This window comes from Pristiophorus japonicus, chromosome 17 (genome assembly GCF_044704955.1).
Source record: "Pristiophorus japonicus isolate sPriJap1 chromosome 17, sPriJap1.hap1, whole genome shotgun sequence".
In the NCBI taxonomy this organism is placed as follows: domain Eukaryota; kingdom Metazoa; phylum Chordata; class Chondrichthyes; family Pristiophoridae; genus Pristiophorus; species Pristiophorus japonicus.
Genome location: NC_091993.1, coordinates 23,986,034 through 24,006,064, shown reverse-complemented (window position 1 = coordinate 24,006,064; position 20,031 = coordinate 23,986,034). Strand labels below are relative to the sequence as shown.

The window sequence follows — 20,031 nt, the reverse complement described above, 5'->3', positions numbered from 1 at the left end:
TGGTAATATAAACCTTCTGGGCGTTTGATAAAATTTAAATAAAAGGATTTCTCTGATGCGTTTATCAGCCGAGATTGCTTATTTCCACTTTAGATTATTAAATTCAGAATAGGGATGGAGAAATTCTCTACAATGTAAACCCAGCTTATAATAAAACTATATTGAGGTATTTTGTACTGTGGCAAATGTTAATCCAAAACATTAGAAAAATCCCAATATATAATTTTTTTTTGTACTTTAAGAAATGATATCACAGACCATCTCAAGAGTTAAATCTGTACACACGCGATTTTAAAGGGGGGAGTAATTCTGTTCCTGAAAGTTTCTGGTGAAGTTTTTGAAAGTGGCCCTTCCCCCAACAAAAACAGACCGAGTCTGTAGGGGTCTTTGTGAGACCCTCCGAGCACTGAGCAGAAAGAAAACACTTGTGGTACCATTTCTAAATGTGACGGCTTATATTAAAGTTCACACTTTAACATCGAGGGCAAAGCAGCTTTCTGTCAATTCATCGGTAACTTCATGAAGCCCAAAAAAACTTTGGGTTTGATTTTCTTTCCCTGCTCCGATTAACTCGCCTCAATCGCAAAAAAAACTTTAAAACATTTTCACTAAAGATCAACTTATTTTCAGAAGGAAGTCACAACTTTTAAAAACTTTCAAAAACTTCCCTGCTAACTTTCCCCTGTTCTAATTTTTCTGCTGAAATTAAAAGAGGTTTAATTCGTCTTTTAAAAAAAACTTTTCAAATGCGGTTTAAACTACTTTGAGAACCATCTGTGTGGCAAAATAAAAATCTCGGCTAAAATCTGAAAATTGTTTTTCTGCATCTGAAATCTGGGCACATTCTGAGCACAGCCCACGCAAAAAGCAACCTTAAAAAAATAGTCTGAGAGTTTCCAAGTTCTCTTTGTGCGCTGGAATGTCTTTGCTTTACCTGCTGGGAGGCACAGGACGATGGTCACGATCTGGAGGACTCGATGGCCGAATGGGTCGCCCCTTCTCCCCATTCCCATCCATCCAGCCCAGGCTGGGATCCCGCACAACTCCAACTCTCCAACTCTGCTCGCCCTGGGTGAGAGAGGCAGAAATATAAAGAAATCAGAAGCACACACGCCAAGGAGAGGGAAAGAAACCGCCGAGATCTCCACAACCCCATCAATCAACCGTGTCGGGCAGCGCTCCCTCCTTCCCACTGAGCGAATAGGACTGGAGCAACGAGTGGCTGGCTCCGCCTCGCTCAGCAGCGAGCCAGCCAGCAGAGCGAGAGCAACCCCCGCCAGAGAGAGGGAGAGAGAGGCAGGGAAAGAGAGGCAGAGAGAGGGAGAAAGAGACAGGGAGAGAGGGGGAGAAACAGCGAGAGAGAGGCAGGGAAAAAGGGAGAGAGAGGCAGAGAGAGGGGGAAAAACAGCCAGAGAGAGTCAGGGAGAGAGAGAGAAACAGTGAGAGAGAGGGAGAAACAGTGAGAGAGGCAGGGAGAGAGAGAGAAACAGCGAGAGAGAGGGAGAAACAGTGAGAGAGAGGGAGAAACAGTGAGAGAGAGGCAGGGAGAGAGGGAGAGAGAGGGGCAGAGAGAGGGGGAGAAACAGACAGAGAGAGGGGGAGAAACAGCCAGAGAGAGGCAGGGAGAGAGGGAGAGAGAGAGAAACAGTGAGAGAGAGGGAGAAACAGTGAGAGAGGCAGGGAGAGAGAGAGAAACAGCGAGAGAGAGGGAGAAACAGTGAGAGAGAGGAGGACAGAGGGAGAAATAGTGAGAGAGAGAGGGAGAGGGAGAGAGAGGCAGGGAGAGAGGGAGAAACAGTGAGAGAGAGAAGCAGGGAGAGAGAGGCAGAGATAGAGAAACAGAGAGAGAGAGGGAGGGAGAGGCAGAGAGAGAGGGGGAGAAACAGCCAGAGAGAGGGAGAGAGGCAGACAGAGAGAGAGAGAAACAATCAGAGAGAGGCACAGCCAGTCAGAGAGAGAGAGACAACCAGAGAGAGAAAGAAACTGAAACAGCCAGAGAGGAAGAGAGTGAGAGAGAGAGACAGAGAGAGAGAAACAGCCAGAGAGAGACAGAGAGAGAGAGTCAGAGCGAGAGAGAGCCAAGCAGAGAGAGAAACTGAAACAGCCAGAGAGACAGTGGGCGAAAGTTAGAGTAAATTTGCCAAAGAGAAACAGCCAGAGTTAAGCAGCCAGAATATTTCCAGAGCGAATGTCAAGGAGAGATCCAGAGAGTAAAACAGCCAGCGAGAGAGCAAGGTGGGAATTAAAAACTGCAGCAAGAAACAGGCCAGAGATTGAGATCCAGAGTTAGAAGGAAAAGACAAGAGAAACAGCACAAGAAAAGAGAGAGAAAAACAGAGACTGTGAGCGGGAGAACCAGAAAGAGTGAAAGAGATGGAGAGACAATCAAAGAAAGAGAAAGACGGAGAGCGCGAGAAAATACCCCATTGCAGTAAAACCTCTCGTTCTGTCAAGAACAAGATGATCTCTCTGAGGACGTGCTGGTAGCTGCACTGTACACAGGACTGGAGATTTAATTTAATTCTCTCAAATCTTATTTTCAAAAAACGCTTTAGTTATTTTGACCTTTTTGACTATTAAAACAAATATTACGTGGTGTAAGTACGGGGTGCGCCTGGGACCAGCAGCACTGGGCATCTCATGAAATGGACCCTGTCGGCTGTCAGGAGCAATGAATGGACAATGGGCAACCTGCAGCTCGCACTGACCCTGGCTCCCTTAGCGACGGAGAACTCTGCATTGCAGCTCTCTAGTTCCACAGCAGCTGCCTAAACGCAACCATCCCTCAGTGGAATGATTTCAGGAGGGATTGGCTCCGTGGTCTGATCTCTTTTTAAAAAAAACACAACACCATTGCGTTGTGCTGGTCACTGCGCAAGTTTTAATGTAATCACTTTAAAATGGCAGGTGTAGCAGTAAACCGGTAACATCTCTCTTAGGCAGTCCACCGGAGTCGAGGATGACTTGCTTCCACACAAATATGAGTTCTCGGGTGACTGAAGAGACCAATGCGGGACCTACAGTCTCTGTCACAGGTGGGGCAGACGGTGGGTGGGGGGCTTGGGTTGCCGTACGCTCCTTCCGCTGTTGGCGCTTGGCTTCCGCGTGCTCCCGACGAAGAGACTCAAAGTGTTCGGCGCCTTTTCGGATGCTTCTCCTCCACTTTGAGCGGTGTTGGGCCAGGGATTCCCAAGTGTCGGTGGGGATGTTGGGCTGTTTGAAGGAGGACTTGAGGGTGTCCTTGAAGCTAGAAAGTGGTAACAGCAGCCATGACCGATTCCAGGAGAGGACACCGCCCGGAATCATCCCATCTACTTCATCAGAAATCACGGGACGCTGTTGTACATCCTCGTATTAGCCCAAGTTTCCCCACGTCCGGTGCTCGTGTGTATGCAGCATGGATGATCAGGAGCAGGGACCCTGGGTAGTTTTATTTCCCCACCCTACTCATGCCATGGGTTGGTTGGTTGTCATCCGGCAAAGAATGAACCGGGAGGGAATAACAGCTTGAGAGGGAGGGAGCGAGCCAGTTCGGTCAACACGGACCAAAGAATGAACCTGATTGAAATGCCTCAGTACCACACTCACAGTCAGAAGGTTGTGGGTTCAAGTCCCACTCCAGCAACTTGAGCACAAAGATCTCAGCTGACACTCCAGTGCAGTGCTGAGTGAGTACTGCACTGTCGGAGGTGCCGTCTTTCGGATGAGGCATTAACCCGAGGCCCCATCTGCCCTCTCAGGTGGATGTAAAAGATCTTCTTTCGAAGAAGAGCAGGGGAGTTCTCGGTGGTGTCCTGGCCAATATTTATTCCTCAATCAACATTACAAAAACACATTATCTGGTCATTACCACATTGCTGTTTGTGGGAGCTTGCTGTGCATAAATTGGCTGCTGCATTTCCTACATTACAACAGTGACTACACTCCAAAAGTACTTCATTGGCTGTAAAGCACTTTGGGATGTCCGGTGGTCTTGAAAGACGCTATAGAAATGCACGTCTTTCTTTTTTTCGCAGTCCATCTACCCACTGAGCTATCAGTGACGCCCACTATAGGCGGGGGGGGGCTGTAAAGATCGCTCAGTTAAAGAGGCTGGGCTTGCAGTTTGGTTTATGTAAGCACCATATTGCAGAGATCGTTAACATTTCCTCAAAAGCTTTTCCAGCAACCCCACATTCACTTGATGCATGCATCAAATATATTTAATGTGGTTTGCAACCAGAAGAAACAAAATTGAGATGTGGGCATCAATATTTTAATAGAAAATGACATCCTGAGTCATATGCACTGAGAACAGAGCCACGTCTTTCTACAGCTTCTTGTTTTATGGGTTTTTATTCAGTTCTATCAGAGGCAGAGCCCTCATTTTTTTGGAGTGCTTTTATAAAAGCTAGAATGGATCGGAAATGACATCATTACCATTATGCAGTCAGTTCACTCCCAAATCTTCTCCCCATCTTTTTCGAAGGCACCGACACTGCCAGAGTTCAGTTCCATGGATGCCGCCAGCCCACAGAAACCTCTGATCAGGTGTGAGTCCAGAGTGCCGATGGGATATTCCACCATGGGAGCAATCACCACAAAGCTTGTCACTCACCGGGCAGTGATCAGGAGTGGAGATTGTAGCTGACTATCCACCCTGTGGCTCAGTGAGCAGCACACTCACCTCTGAGTTATGAGGTTGTAGGTTCAAGTCCCACTCCAGGGACCTGAGCACAACAAATCTGGGCTGACACTCCAGTGCAGTGCAGTGCAGTGCTGAGGGAGTGCTGCACTTTCAGAGTGGCTGCCTTTTGGATGAGAAATTAAACCGAGGCTCAGTATGCCCTCTCAGGTGGACGTAAAAGATCGCATGGCAATATATTGAAGGAGAGCGGTGGAGATATCCACAGTGTCCTGGCCAATATTTATTCCTTGACCATTATCACATTGCTGTTTGTGGGAGTATGATGCGTGCAAAAAGGCTGCTGCGTTTCCTACATTACAACAGTAACTACACTCCAAAAGTACTTTATTGGCTGTAAAGCGCCTTGAGACCTCTGGTGGTCTTGAAAGGTGCTATATAAATGCAAGTCTTTCTTTCTTCCTCCTAGGCCATTCAAGGCCAGTCTGAGCACCCCACCCTGCCTGCCTGACTGAGGCCCGCTCAGGACGAAAGGTTCACAGATACTCCCCGTCTAGTCCCATGCAACGATTGGGCGTGAGGGCCGCTGGGGCTCAAGGAGCCATACTGCAGCACATCTGGGGAGGAAGGGAGAAAATGGAACAGAGGAAGGGAAACAAAATTGCCCATGGACAATTATTGTCATCAAAGAGATCTTAAATAAATAAAAAGACTTGCATTTATATAGCACCTATCATGACCTCAGGACGTCCCAAAGCACTTTACAGAGAATAAAGTAGTTTAGAGATGACATTGCTATAAGGTAGGAAATGCGGCATCAATTTGCGCACATGCAATAATGTGTTTTTAGTGAATATTGGTTGAGGGATAAATATTGGCCAGGACACAGGTGATAACTCCTCTGAATAGCGCCCTGGGATCTTTTACGTCCACCTGAAAAGTCAGACGGGGCCTCGGTTTAACGTCTCATCAAAAATGACAGCACCTCCGACAGTGCGGCACTCCCTCAGCACTGCACTGGGAGTGTCAGCCTAGATTTGTCGTGTTTAAGTCCCTGGAGTGGGACTTGAACCCACAACCTTCTGACTTGAGGTGAGGGTGCTACCCACTGAGCCACTGGCTGACACTGTGAGATAAAGAAATGTAGCTGCAATGAAATAAAACGATTAGCAAACTGGCCAATTCTGACACAAGAATATAGGGCGGGCACCTGGGCTGGCAAAACAAGGGAGCGGCACTTTGGGTAAATCTGGCTGGCTTACATGAAGAACTAGTTTAAGGTTACAGGACCAACACCGTCGCAATCCTGGAATCATTTAAACCCAATTGTGAAAGTGTGGAGCACAGGTAAAAATGGCACAAGATCAAGGGAGATCAAACGGCTGCTGCTGGCACCAGCACAGACACCCGCTTACACTGTGCCAATACTGGCATCATAGTTCAATGGGCCCAGTCCCTCAGCAAATGGGGCTTGCTTTTGTTCTGTTGCGATATTAATATGGATGTGGGTGGGCTATACTGTCCCGCCCCCTCCTTAGCATGTGTTTGATACTTAATTTGCCGGTGGTCTTGCAGCAATCTGACTAGGCCCAAACAGTCTTTGATTGCATGTACACAATGCACACAAATGCACACAGCAACTTGTAGTTAAAACGTCACAAGGCGCTTCACAGGAGTGTTATCAGACAAAATGTTAACACCGAGCCACCTAAGGAGATATTGGGACAACGGACAAAAAGCTTGGTCAAAGAGGCAGGTTTTAAGGAGCGCCTTAAAGGAGGAGAGGTAGAGAGGTGGAGAGGTTTAGGGAGGTAATTCCAGAGCTTGGGGCAGCTGAAGGCACAGCCGCCAATGGTGGGGCGAAGAAAATCAGGGATGCGCAAGAGGCCAGAATTGGAGGAGCGCAGAGATCTCGGAGGGTTGTAGGGCTGGAGGAGGTCACATATACAAGTGCTGTCAAAAACTGGACGAAGTATGAGATTTTTCAGTGATGAGCCATGGACCTGAGGAGTCAGGCTGCACTAAAAACACAAGCTTGGTTCAAAGTGCCAAACTACATCATTACACTGACTGTAGCGGACAGCTAAATGGCGGCAATATATTCCACTTTCTTTTGTTTCTTATTATAGCTCACCCGGCTTTGGGATTTGCAAATGTTTTCTTTGAATGGAAAACATGAGGCGACAATTGAGGCTGGGCTGTCTCCGCCTTCAAAAGAATTCTGAAAGCTCTCTGTCAAAGCTATGGGCCATACAGTTAAGGGAAGGTGTTTACATTCCCTGTGAATACTAGGATAGCCCAACCTCCATTACATTTTCTTGTTTCCTCTCGCTATCCCGAATATGATGTTGCAAGTGAGGCTTCCACTAAATGAGGAGAACTTTCATTTATATAGCGTTTATCACATCCTGAGGACGTCCTAAAGCTTCACAACCAACTGATTACTTTTGGAGCACAGGCACTTAAGTAAATAAATGCTGCAGCCAATCTGCCCCAAACAGTAAATTGAATGAAAGGCCAGATCATTTGTTTGTAATGGTGCTGGTTGTGGGAGGAATGTTGGCCGAGAAGACACAGAGGGAACTCTCTGCTTTTCTTCAAATACTCTCGTGGAATCTTCTAATTCCATCGGAACTGGCAGATGGGGGCCTCAATTTAATGTCTCATCCAAAATGCTGCCTCCAACAATGCAACACTCCCCCAGTATTCCACCGAATTTGTCAGCCTAATTTATGTTCACACATCTGTAGGAGAATTCGTATCTGCCTATTCTGCACCAGCGAGGGCTAGGGAGGAAATAAAGAAAACACACGATTTATGGCGGTCATTTATTTGTTGACGAAAACCAACATTTAACAGAGGAAGTAAAGCTGGAGATAGACGGAGAGGGAAGAATAGGTCGCAATCTGCATATCGTCTCTCAGGCCTTTATACTTCTTCTTCTCCTCCCACCACGGCGACCTCCTCCAGCTATACATCTCCGCACACACCCTCTCAGTCAGTGCTCCCACTCATGATCCGGCGACACTACCTGGAAGTGCGTGCATGTCATGTGTCGGACGAAGTCAGGATCGAGCTGTGTTCAACAATAGAATAGGCTGCTAGTGTCTAGGCTGGCACCTTGGATTGGTCATTTGGTTGAGGCACTGGTCAGCGCAAACTTTAAAAAAAAGACTTGCATTTATATAGCTCTTTTCACAACCACCAGACACACCGAAGCGCTTTACAGCCAATTAAGTACTTTTGGAAGTGTAGTCACCGTTGCAATGTAGGAAACGCAGCAGCCAATTTGTGCACAGCAAGCTCCCACTAACAGCAATGTTTAATGGACCAGATAATCTGCTTTTTTCAGTGATTTTGATTGAGGGATAAATATTGGCCAGGACACCGGGGTAACTCCCCTGCTCCTCTTCGAAATAGTGCTGTGGAATCTTTTACGTCCACCTGAGAGGGCAGACGGGGCTTCGGTTCAACGCCAGGAATAAGTCAGTGCTTTCACGAGAGAAATGAGGAAAAGCTGGAGTGGAGGGCGGGGGGTGTGGTGGGTTGGGGGAATGATTTAAGAAATAGAAATTGCACCTGGTATAGACAGTTTCTCCAGAATGCAGCTGGTGTTGGCTATTCGGTGATTCAAATCATCAGGGGATGGTTTGACAGTCAGCAAACCCAACGAGCTCAGACCGGGGAACTCCCTGCACTCTGTTCACTTGGGAGATTTGCTAGATCGGGTGTGCTCAAGCACAGAAATACAGATGGTAGAAGCTGCTAATCAGCCATTTTCTGAGTGCTCTCAGTGCAGTATATTTTGCCACCATATAGCATTTATTTTAACTTTTTCTTTGTGAATTTCATAGTAAGGTGTTTTAGTGCTGAGGAATGGGCACGATCACTGTTGCGATACAGATCGGCCATGATCTAATTGAATATCGACACAGGCTCAAAGGCCTACTCATGTTCCTATAAAAACATAAGAAATAGGAGCAGGAGTAGGCCATTTGGCCACTCGAGCCTGCTCCGCCATTCAATAAGATCATGGCTGATCTGTTCCTATGTTCCTATCAGGCAACCCCGGGTAAGTCACAGCACAGGTTAGATGCAGAGTAAAGTTGCCTCTACCTGGCCCCAGCAATGTGCCTTAACCCAATCTCCGAAGAGCTCCTCCTTCTACATTGGCGTGACCTTTTTGATTAATAATGGAAAGCTTCCTCTACATGAAGTACTCCCAGGTCAGGTACAGCACAGTTGAAATAGAGTTCTTTCTACTCCATTTTAACAATGTGACTTAATTTCAACCCCAGAAGAGCAACTTAGGAGAGTCAATTCCTTTCCAGGCCAGGAGAGGAGAGAAGATTAGGGAAAAAAATAAGCCTTGATCCTGATGTCTAAAGATCCTGCATTTATAGAGCGCCTTTCACAACCTCAGGAAGACCTAAAGCTCTTTACTGCCAATGAAGTACTTTTGAAGAGAAGTTGCTTTTGCAATATAGGAGAACTTGGGAGAAGCAGAAACTGTACAGAGTCGTCTGATGTTTACGAGCAACATCTTCTGTAGCTCATTCTAACATCAATACACATTGCTGGAGGTCCCTCGGTTTCCTAGGATGTTCCACTGAATGCCTTTTGACACAAACAATTTTTTTTTTTAAGATGATGTAAGTCTGGAGCTGGACTCTCCAGATGTGAAATATGGCAAGCACTTCATTTTTTTTTTTCCTTTCGTGATCCTGAATTATGTACGCACCAGCTCTGGAGAGCTGCGGCCTAGAGAGCCTTGACGTTGACTTTGGTTTGCTGCTCTTCAGCCCAACTCCCCAGTCTATCCACATCCACTGTTTTTAATCGTCTGCAAACTTGTAGACTTTTGTTTCTGTCCCCATGTTCAAGTTATTTATAGATGTTATAAGCAACAATGATCCAGTTAATCAGTTTATAGTTCTAGATTTGGGCATTCTGCACATATTCATAAGAACATAAGAGCATAAGAAATAGGAACAGGAGTAGGCCATATGGCCCCTCGAGCCTGCTCCACCATTTAATGCGATCATGGCATCTTCCTTGTACATCTTCTGATAGAACTTGTTTGCTGTGACTATTGGGCCACGCAGGTGAGTTGGAGCAGGTCTGTTATGGTGTGTTTATATTGGAAACAGTTCTTCAAAGCGTGAAGTTGGTCTGAATTTGACCCGATTGAATGTGGGGTGGAATTAGAAGCACTGGCGGCAAAAGTAATCTTAGAATATGGGCCCGTCCATTTAAAACTGAGATGAGGTGGAATTTCTTCTCTCAGAGGGTTGTAAATCTGTGGAATTCGCTGCCTCAGAGAGTTGTGGAAACTGGGTCATTGAATAAATTTAAGACAGAGATAGACAGTTTCTTAACCGATAAGGGAATAAGGGTTTATGGGGAACGGGCAGGGAAGTGGACCCGAGTCCATGATCGGATCAGCCAGGATCATATTAAATGGCGGAGCAGGCTCGAGGAGCTGTATGACCTACTCCTGCTCCTATTTCTTATGTTCTTATGTTCTAAAGCCCCAAGAATGGCACAAGGTTCAAAGGTTGCAATCTCGACTTTCATTTTCTGACCTATACATATCTTCCTGATGTCGGGGAAGGTCCACTAATACTAATGTGAGAACTACTAGAGCACTGGCCTATATGAGCATCCAGACAAGATGCTGAGGCATCTGTCTGGTGCTGGCGTTGTGTTACTGTAGTGTAGGGAGAAACCGTCCATTGAAAACTGAGATGGTTTATCCTTCCCAGTGTTCAGAGGTTAATGATGTGGAGAGTGGGAACTTTTGTCAACAAGAACTTGTATTTATATAGCGCTTTTAATGTAGTAAAACATCCCAAAATGCTTCACAGGAGTGTTATCAAACAAAAGTTGACACTGACCTACAAAAGGAGATATTAGGGCTGGTGATTGGTCAAAGAGGTAGGTTTTAAGAAGCGTCTTAAAGGAGAAAAGGGAGGTAGAGAGGTATATGGAGGGAATTCCAGAGCTTAGGGCCTAGGCAGCTGAAAGCATGGCCATCAATGGTGGAGCGATGAAAATTGGGCATGCACAAGAGGCCAGAATTGGAGGAGCACAGAGATCTCGGAAGGTAGCAGGGCTGGAGGAGGTCACAGAGATAGAGAGGGGTGAGGCCATGGAGGGAATTTTCAAACAAGGATGAGAATTTTAAAATCGACCAATATAGGTCAGGAGCACAGGGGTGATGGGTGAATGGGACTCGGTGCGAGTTCTTTCAGCGATCTCAAGTCACTTCAAACTGTTATCTGGGTCCAGGCTCAGTCAGATGACCACCATGTACCATGCTTCCAGGCTTATACAGTGAGCTGGTTCCAGCCCCGGTGCCAAAAACATTAACAGCTGAACCATGCTTGTGCCGTGTCCAATTTGACAAAAAAAATGGAACGGTTCTATCTTCTTTTAGCTTTGCAAAAGAGCTTCTCACTCAGTCACTGGTCATAAAGAGTTTGAAAAGCAAAACTACGACAGTCCAAATCTTGGCCCAAATGCGAATGTTGCAAGATTTTTTAAGCTGACTGTAAAACATGAGGGAGGGACACGCTAGCCTTGAACAATCACGGACTGTGCGCTTTGTGTAGTTGTGTCTATGACAGTTGGCTGTTTTTCAATGTGATTAACAGCGATTCAAATTCAGTGAAAATTTGGGAACATTTAAAGAGCTGCTGCTTATCACAGCATTTAGAGTAGTAAGAAATACAGGCGAAAAAAGTTACTTGCATAAAAATGACCTGCAAAATATAGTGAATATTTGCATTATAAAGTATGACTTTCAAGGAGGTAGATAGAAGGATTTGTACTATAAATCATCATCACCATAGGCAGTCCCTTGGAATCGAGGAAGACTTACTTCCACTCTTAACATGAGTTCTTAGGTGGCTGTACAGTCCAATGCAAGAGCCACAGTCTCTGTCACAGGTGGGACAGATAGTCGTTGAGGGAAGGGGAGGGTGGGACTGGTTTGTCGCACGCTCTTTCCGCAGCCTGCGCTTGATTTCTGCATGTATTCTATTACTGTTATTAATTTGCTTGTTCATCTTTTGTTCAAAAAATATTTAATTATTTTAACCAGAATGAGGTCTAGCACTTATTAACAATAAAAGAAAGACTTGCATTTATATAGCACTGGTCATGACTGGCTGTAAAGCATTTTATAGCCAATGAAATACTTTTGGAGTGCAGACACTGTTATAATGTGGGAAATGTGGCAGTCAATTTGCGCACAGCAAGCTCTCACAAACAGCAATGTGACAATGACCAGATAATCTGTTTTTGTTATGTTGATTGAGGGATAAATATTGGCCAGGACACCGGGGATAACTCCCCTGCTCTTCTTCGAAAATAGTGCCGTGTGATCATTTACGTCCGCCCAAGAGAGCAGATGGGGAACTCAGTTTAACGTCTCATCCGAAAAACGTTATCAAGAAGGGCAGAGAAATCTTGTGGAGGCAAAGGATAATTCCAGTATAGAAAATCATTAATGGAAATGTGGTTCTGTTTTTTGTGCTGTTCAATACCAAAAGTTTACCTGAAATATTAAGGCTAGTGAAGACACTCTCAAAGATATTGGGAGTAGAACTCATCAACTAGAGTGATCTAAAATTTGAAAGATCTAGAGTAAGAAAGGAGGAAAAGGCCCAGAAAAATAACATGATGTAACGCCGACATTTGCTGTGCCATACATGTGCTATATAGGAACATTGGAACAGGAGCAGACCATTTAGCCCCTCAAGCCTGTCATTCAATGAGATCAGGGCTGATCTGTATCTTAACTCTGTCCACCTGCCTTGGCTACGGTCAATACGCTGATGTTGTGACCCGTCCCATAAAATGCTGCGTTTGCATCACAACATAGCTGTAGCCCAGGCACCTAATCTGGCCCATTGGGAAAGGTCATAGTTCATAGCACCAGATTAGCAAGTCACGGAAACTTGGCTCTGTGCTGACATTGGGTGTGAGGAGCTGCTAAAATTCCACTTCCCAGAAAGGACAGAGTAAGAAAGAAAGACTTGCATTTATATAACGCCCGTCACAACCTCAGGCCATCCCAAAGTGCTTTACAGCCAATGAAGTACCTTTGAAGTGCAGTCACTGTTGTAATGCAGGAACACCATTAAGTGCAGAAATCACAATCAAGAGTTTCTGGTTGCTGTTGTGTCTGGGCTCCAACTTAGCTCAAACCAATAGTGATTTTCATCTACTCTAGAAGCTGCAGCTTTAAGTTACCCTGTTTATTCACTGCCTAACTTCCACCCAATTATAGTGCCCATTATCACTGAACCACACAACGCTATCAAATCACCATTCTTTTCTGATGTAATAGTCATACACCTATCAAATTATACAATCATAGAACGGTTACAGCACGGAAGGCCATTCGGCCCGTCGAGCCCGTGCCGACTCTCAGCTAGTCCCACACCCCTTCCCTTTCCGTAGCAAGTTGATTTCCTTCAGATACTTATGCAACTCTCTTTTGAAAGATAACATTGATTCTGCCTCCACCACCCTTTCAGGCAGTGCATTCCACATCTTAACCACTTGCGGCATTAGAAAGTCTTTTCTTACGTCGCCTTTATGGTTCTTTATGTCAATCACCTTAAGCGTTTATATAAGCATAAAGAAGCATAAATAGTTCCTCATTATTATAGGCTGCTTGGAGATTCCCATCTGCTTTTCTATTGTACAGCCAAGGCCTTGCTATCCAACCAGCTCCACTCAAAATTCATCGTATAGAATCATACAGCACAGAAGGTGGCCATTCTGTCCACTGTGTCTGTGCCGGCTCTTTGAAAGAGCTATCCAATTAGTACCACTTCCCTGCTCTATTCCCATAGTCCTGCAAACTTTTCCTTTTCCAGTATATACCCAATTCCCTTTTGAAAGTTACTACTGAATGTATTTCCACCGTCCTTTAAGGCAGCTAATTCCAGATCACGACAATTCGCTGCAAATAAAATAATTCTCCTCACCTCCTCCTCCGGCTCTTTTGCCAATTATCTCAGATTCCTCACTAATGTCTCAGACAAAGTTGAAAATGCAATGATAAAATGAATCATAAATATCAAATAAACCGTATCACTGCGTGCGGCGCCATACCAACTTTTTAAGCTTCAGTTTAGGATGTTGGCCGACATGACAGTCCACAACCTTTCATGCACAGTAAGTCACAGTCAAAGTGCTCTGCTGGGGAAAGTGACAAGGATGGGCACGGGCCAAAGGCACGGTCAAAAATAGGATTTTTTAGGAGGTTTTTAAACAAGGGAGAAAGGTGGGATGTCGGAGGGTCATAGGGACAGAGATCCAGAGGGCAAGAGGGGAGGGGGTTGTGGAGTGTGACCTCCTTCTGATGGTACATCAGATAGCCAGCAGTAAGCTGATTTTCGGGCAGCGGAGGTGTGTTTAGGAGAGAATACTCTTGGGCAGGGGAGATCACAGAGATATGTTGGGGGATTTACAGCGAATTTATAGCACAGAAACAGGCCATTAGTCTCAACTGGTCTATGTCGGTGATAATACTCCTCACGGGCCTCCTCTCTCCCTACTTCATCTAACCCTTTCTCCCTCATGTACTTAGCTAACAACAACAACAACAACTTGTATTTATATAGCGCCTTTAATGTAGCAAAACATCACAAAGCGCTCCACAGGACTGTTGAATGCATCTAAGTAATTCGCCTCAGTTACTCCCTGTGACAGGCAGCTCCATATTTTAACTACTCTCTGGGCAAAGGCATTTCTCTTGAAAGTCTGATTGGGTTTATTGGTGACTATCTTATATTCACGACACCTAATTGAATAAGGAAAGCTAAAAACAATGTAAATTGCGCGCTCTCTCTCTCTCTCTCAATGGATCCACGCATCTACTGGATCCATTTCACCCTTCACTAGGAGCTAACTGCAAAACACAGAAGACAAATAAATAATTAATAATGGTCCAAAAAATGCTGGAACGTTGCTGGCCCTGGTGACCTATAGTCACCTCACAAGGAGCTCGCTACATGTTTACAGATCAGTCAGAAAAACTGCACCCAATGCAGTATATGTATACATGGGATTGTATGTATACATGAGATAAATCAATGGTGCAATGAAATAATAAGCGATTAATTATTTAAATAACGATGAATATAATTTTCAGATTTTAATTATCCCATTTCCTTGAGTGTACGTTCCAGTTTGGAAATGTTTATAATGTCAGTTATAAAAGTGCATTATTCACGGTATAAATGTACTTGGCACCAGCCAAACAATCTGACTGACAAGGTCTTAAGTTTGCCCAGGAATGCTCCAAGCGTGTTGACTTCCCCTGACTCCGCTATTTTAATATTACCGATTCTTTTCATTCAAAATGCACTTGATTAATCGTCGAATATTGCATTAATCGCTCGAACCTCTCGATTAATAGTGCAGGCCGGCGTGAAGTGGGCAGTCTGTGGTTCCCTGATTCACCTTCTGCAGCTCAGGGTGGCAGGTCCAATGAAATTAACAGAAATCAGCATGGATTTGCAACATTGCTAAGACAAAACTTTGAAATGATCATAGACTTAAATGCTCTATGTATTGATTCTGCCCTGCCCAGTGTGAATTGAATTTTGCCAGAAACAACACAAGATGCAGTAAATCTCTTGTTGCGGCAGAGGCTGCTTCAGGGCAACACAAATGTAGGTGGTTGGACCGACGGGGGGGGGAACCGCACAGAGAACAGCTCTTTGGGGTTGATCTTTTAAAGGGGGGGGGGGGGGGGGGGAGATTCTCATCGAAGCTTGTTCTCGGGTCCCGGCTCCTCATTCTTGTCCATCCCGTAAGGTGTCGCTGTTCGACTCTGAGAGGGAGGTAAATAGACGAATAGTTTGCCCACAATGACTGTGTCAACCTGCTCTCCTTACATTTCTGTCCTCAGAAATAATAGGATGGTGGAAGAGGGAGAGAGAGAGAGAGAGAAAGAGCAGGAACCATCTGCAGAGCAATTTGAATCGGATCACTTCAGCAATTATAAGACACAGGCAGTAATCAAAACATTACCACTCCTTTAATATGCAACTAGCAAACCGCAAATATGCATCTTTCTACCAAACACAAAACATTGATTGTCGTATTCTGGTGTTGATAATCATACAGCCTCAGGGCGATTTACAAATGTTATCTCCACCAATCCACAGTATGGTCAAAGTTTGGTGTGTGTGTCTGTCATTTTTCTCCCCTGAAGTCTCCCTTTAACGTGAAATGTTACAAATCGGTGAATCAAAATCAAATGAAATATAACACGCCTTGCAACTAAGTAATAACCCACTGGAAAATGCCTCCCCCCTCCCCCACCCCCATTCCAACAAGTTTTTTAAAAAATGCAACATTTTGCATCTGCTTACCAACAGCGGGCAAACATTTACAAGTCTCCAAATCAGGTCACATTTCAATGAATTAAATAACACCACTTGCATGATTCCTGAGTTATTGCAAGATGCAGTTGCACAAAAAAAAACACATCTGCGCGGTGGGGGGGGGGGGGAACTAAAGAAATTAAAAACAAAATTCAACAGAAAAATAGATGCAACCCCCCACCCCCCCCCCCCCCCCCCACAAATGCACACATATTAAAAACCGCGATCCTCAAAAGCAGCCTGGAGATAATTATATATACACATACACACACTGGAACTGATTGACAGATCGTGTTAAATTCACGGGAAGATAGCGAAATCTATCTTGTCTGGGGCAGCAGACGGCGGTTTGGTGTTATCAGTATTACTCGACTGCAGTATTTATAGAAATTAGACCCAGGCTGAACAATCCCTTCAATTTCCTTGCTCCGGGTGATAGTGAACTTATAGTGCCGCTCTCCCCTTGCTTACCTTGGCTGCTGCATGTAAGTCTGTCGCTGGGCTGGCTTGAGATGACAGCTCCCGCTTCTCCTCTCTCCTCAAACCCCTGGGCTGGCAAAAAAAAGGGAAGCTTGTCTTATGAGATGATTTTTTTCCCCTCCTTTGCCCCTTCCTCTCTTAGTCTTTTTTTTAGTGTGTTTGTTATATAGACAAGATTGCCTCTTTTCTGGCCAACACTGAGCCCATCGGCTCCTGGCTTTAAAGGGTGGGTTGGAGGGGCTGGTTGGTTTACACACACAGCCTGTGATACAGAAACGGCAGTGAAATGAAGGAGAGCGAGGGACTTTCAACAGCATCCACGTGTTAAAACCTTCGTTAAAATGCAAAGCGAGAGAGAGAGAGAGAGAGAAGCTGTAACACACACACACACACTGGGGGAGTGCGATTCATTTGATGTAAGACCACAATGTGTGTCATCGACCAGGAGAAAAGGACGTGGGAAAAGAAAAATAACAGCTCCACAAACACCATTTAATTGCAATCCACATATACACACACGGGGTGATCAGAGGACACACACTGCAACGAGAAAGGGGGCAACCTGATCGACTACATTCTCCACTCTATTCAAATGCTTTTAGTTAAAATCAGCAACGCGAAATAAAACTCTCTTATAAAACTTTGACAAGACATTTTTTTGAGGGGACGGGAAGGAGGTTGATCCTAAATTGAGCCACAGAATTATGCGTGTGCAATATGAAAATAATACAATCTATGTATCGACACCAGCTCCAATATCAAGAGATCACGTCAGCCAACGAATTTTCCAAATGAAAGCATTAATTGTGGTGACGGGATGCTGGTGCTCTGTGCTCACCCGGTTAGTGAGATTTATCATTTTCAAAGCTGTTATTTAAATGTGTGTGTATTGGGGGAATTGGTGGGTGAGAGTCATTGGCATTTAGGAACATAGGAACAGGAGTCGCCATTCAGCCCCTCGAACCTGTTCTATTCAGCCTTCAAGAAAAAGACTTGCATTTAAATAGCGCCTTTCACCACCTCAAGACATCCCAAAGCGCTTTACAGCCAAAGTATTTTTGAATTGTAGTGTCAGCCAGTGATTCAGTGGGTAGCAATCGCGCCTCTGCGTCAGAAGGTTGTGGGTTCAAGACCTACTCCAGGGACTTGAGCACATAAAATCTAGGCTGACACTCCCAGTGCAGTGCTGGGGGAGTGTTGCACTGTCGGAGGTGCCGTCTTTCGAATGAGACATTAAACCGAGGCCTCAGGTGGATGTAAAAGATTCCATGGCACTGTTTCGGGGAAGAGCAGGGGAGTTATCCCCCCCGTGTCCTGACCAATATTTATCCCTCAATCAACATACCAAAAGTAGATTAACTGGTCATTATCACATTGCTGTTTGTGGGTGCAAATCAGCTGCCGTGTTTCCTACCCATCATCATCATAGGCAGTCCCTCGGAATCGAGGAAGACTTGCTTGCACTCTAAAAGTGAGTTCTCAGGTGACTGTACAACCCAATACGGGAATTACAGTCTCTGTCACAGGTGGGACAGACAGTGGTTAAAGGAAAGGGTGGGTGGGACTGGTTTGCCGCACGCTCCTTCCGCTGCCTGCGCTTGGTTTCTGCATGCTCTCGGCGATGAGACTCGAGTTGCTCAGCGCCCTCCTGGATGCTCTTCCTCCACTTAGGCCGATCTTTGGCCAGCGACTCCCAGGTGTTGGTGGGGATGTTGCACTTTATCAGGGAGGCTTTGAGGGCGTCCTTGGAACGTTTCCTCTGCCCACCTGGGGCTCGCTTGCCGTGTAGGAGTTCCGAGTAGAGCGCTTGCTTTGGGAGTCTTGTGTCGGGCATGCGGACAATGTGGCCTGCCCAACGGAGCTGGTCGAGTGTGGTCAGTGCTTCGATGCTGGGGATGTGGGCCTGATCGAGAACACTAACGTTGGTGCTTCTATCCTTCCAGGGGATTTGCAGGATCTTGCAACATTGTGTTTCCTACATTACAACAGTGACTACACTTCAAAATTGCTTCATTGGCTGTAAAGCATTTTGGGACATCTGGTGGTTGTGAAAGGTGCTATATAAATGCAAGTCTTACCTTTGAATTGTAGTCACTATTATGATATAGGCAAGCTCGGTGCACGCAAACAACATGAAACATACCCACGACATGGTGATAGAAATTATGTACAAGATGCAGGTGGTTGCAGCTTGTATTTATAAACAGAAAGCTCTACCATGAGACAACAATCAAGGACAGGAAACCTGTCCCTCCCTAGCAAATTGTAATATCCCAAATCCCCAGTTGTCCTCAAGGTCAGGCCTGCATATGACTGCACCCCCCCCCCCCCCCCGCCAATCCCCCCCACCCCCCCCCACCTGCCTCCTGCCTCCCACACCCATACCATTGCCTAGTTGACCTCTATTAGCAGTCCAGACTTACACATGAAGACGGGTCGTTTGGCCAAAGGTTGAGGAGAATGTCTGATACTCATGGAGCCAGATCTCTGCCAGGGTCATCATTTTCAGCAGGGGAGCTGGGAAAAGGGATGAACAACCCAAAAAGAGATTGACCGTAGCAGTAATCTTCCAACACTGAGGATGGCACTTTAACTGGTACCAACAAAAAGTGTCTTTTCATACCCACAACATGCAGTGCCATTTGTCGTCATGGATTTTTCTTTGTGAATTTTCACTGTAATTCTTTGCCTTGTATTTTGAGACTGTACTCTCATTTGTTGAAAGTCAGGTGGACATGGTTACCAGGCCGAGAGAAGACCCGCGAAAAAGGTCCTGCGTCTTTCCGGAGGGCAGAGAACTCTGAGGGAAAACACGTCCAGCAGTTTACGAGCACCTCCTGAAGCACAGTGTAGCCAGCTGCCCCCCGTCTCTCTTGTGGCTAAATGCACCACTTGGTGTGATACTCAGCCATACAGAGCAGCAAGGTCCCAGGTTCGACCCTTGATCTATGTTGACCAGAGCTGGAGTGGTGATAGAATGGCTACAAATGGACTCCCTGTCCTTGGGCGAAAGAAGGGAGGGGGTCAGGATTCCTGCTCTTGGTCACTCTCTAGTGTTGGTCATTATCTAGCATTGGTCGTTATCGAATGTTGGTTGCTATCTAGTGTTCTAGCTCTGGAACTCTCTGCTTAAACCTCTCCACCTCCCTAGCTCTCTTTCCTCCTTCACGATGCTCCTTAAAACCTACCTCTGTGATCAAGCTTTTGGTCACCTGCGTTAATTTCTACTTATGCGGCTCGGTGTAAATTTTTTATCTCATAATACTTCTGTAATCACCTTGGGACGTTTCACTACATTGAAGGCGCTATGTAAATACAAGTTGTTGTTGTTGTTGTTGTTAGTCACTATCTCTTGACACCTTGCTGAAATGTACAAGTGTGGGCGGCATCAAGACGAGGCTTGCATGTGGTGCCTCACAGTTAAACAATACCGATCTCGGTGACTTTCTAAGCTGGCTAACACCCATGGACCATACCTTAGCACAAGTCAAAACCTTCAGGAAAGGGTGGGAAAAA

At 45.5% G+C, this 20,031-nt stretch overlaps 1 protein-coding gene across 1 annotated transcript in view; it reads right to left on the bottom strand.

Moving 5' to 3' along the window:
* The window catches only part of LOC139227607 (repulsive guidance molecule A-like), a 39,684-nt gene extending 22,883 nt beyond the window's left edge, over positions 1 to 16,801 (bottom strand). Inside the window, exons 1-2 of the mRNA XM_070858483.1 lie at positions 16,507 to 16,801; positions 935 to 1,068 (exon numbers count right to left, since the gene is read on the bottom strand). Coding sequence (XP_070714584.1) covers positions 935 to 1,068; positions 16,507 to 16,520 — 148 coding nt within the window. The 5' untranslated portion in view covers positions 16,521 to 16,801. The remainder of the gene's footprint in view (positions 1 to 934; positions 1,069 to 16,506) is intronic.
* Positions 16,802 to 20,031: the final 3,230 nt, after the last annotated feature.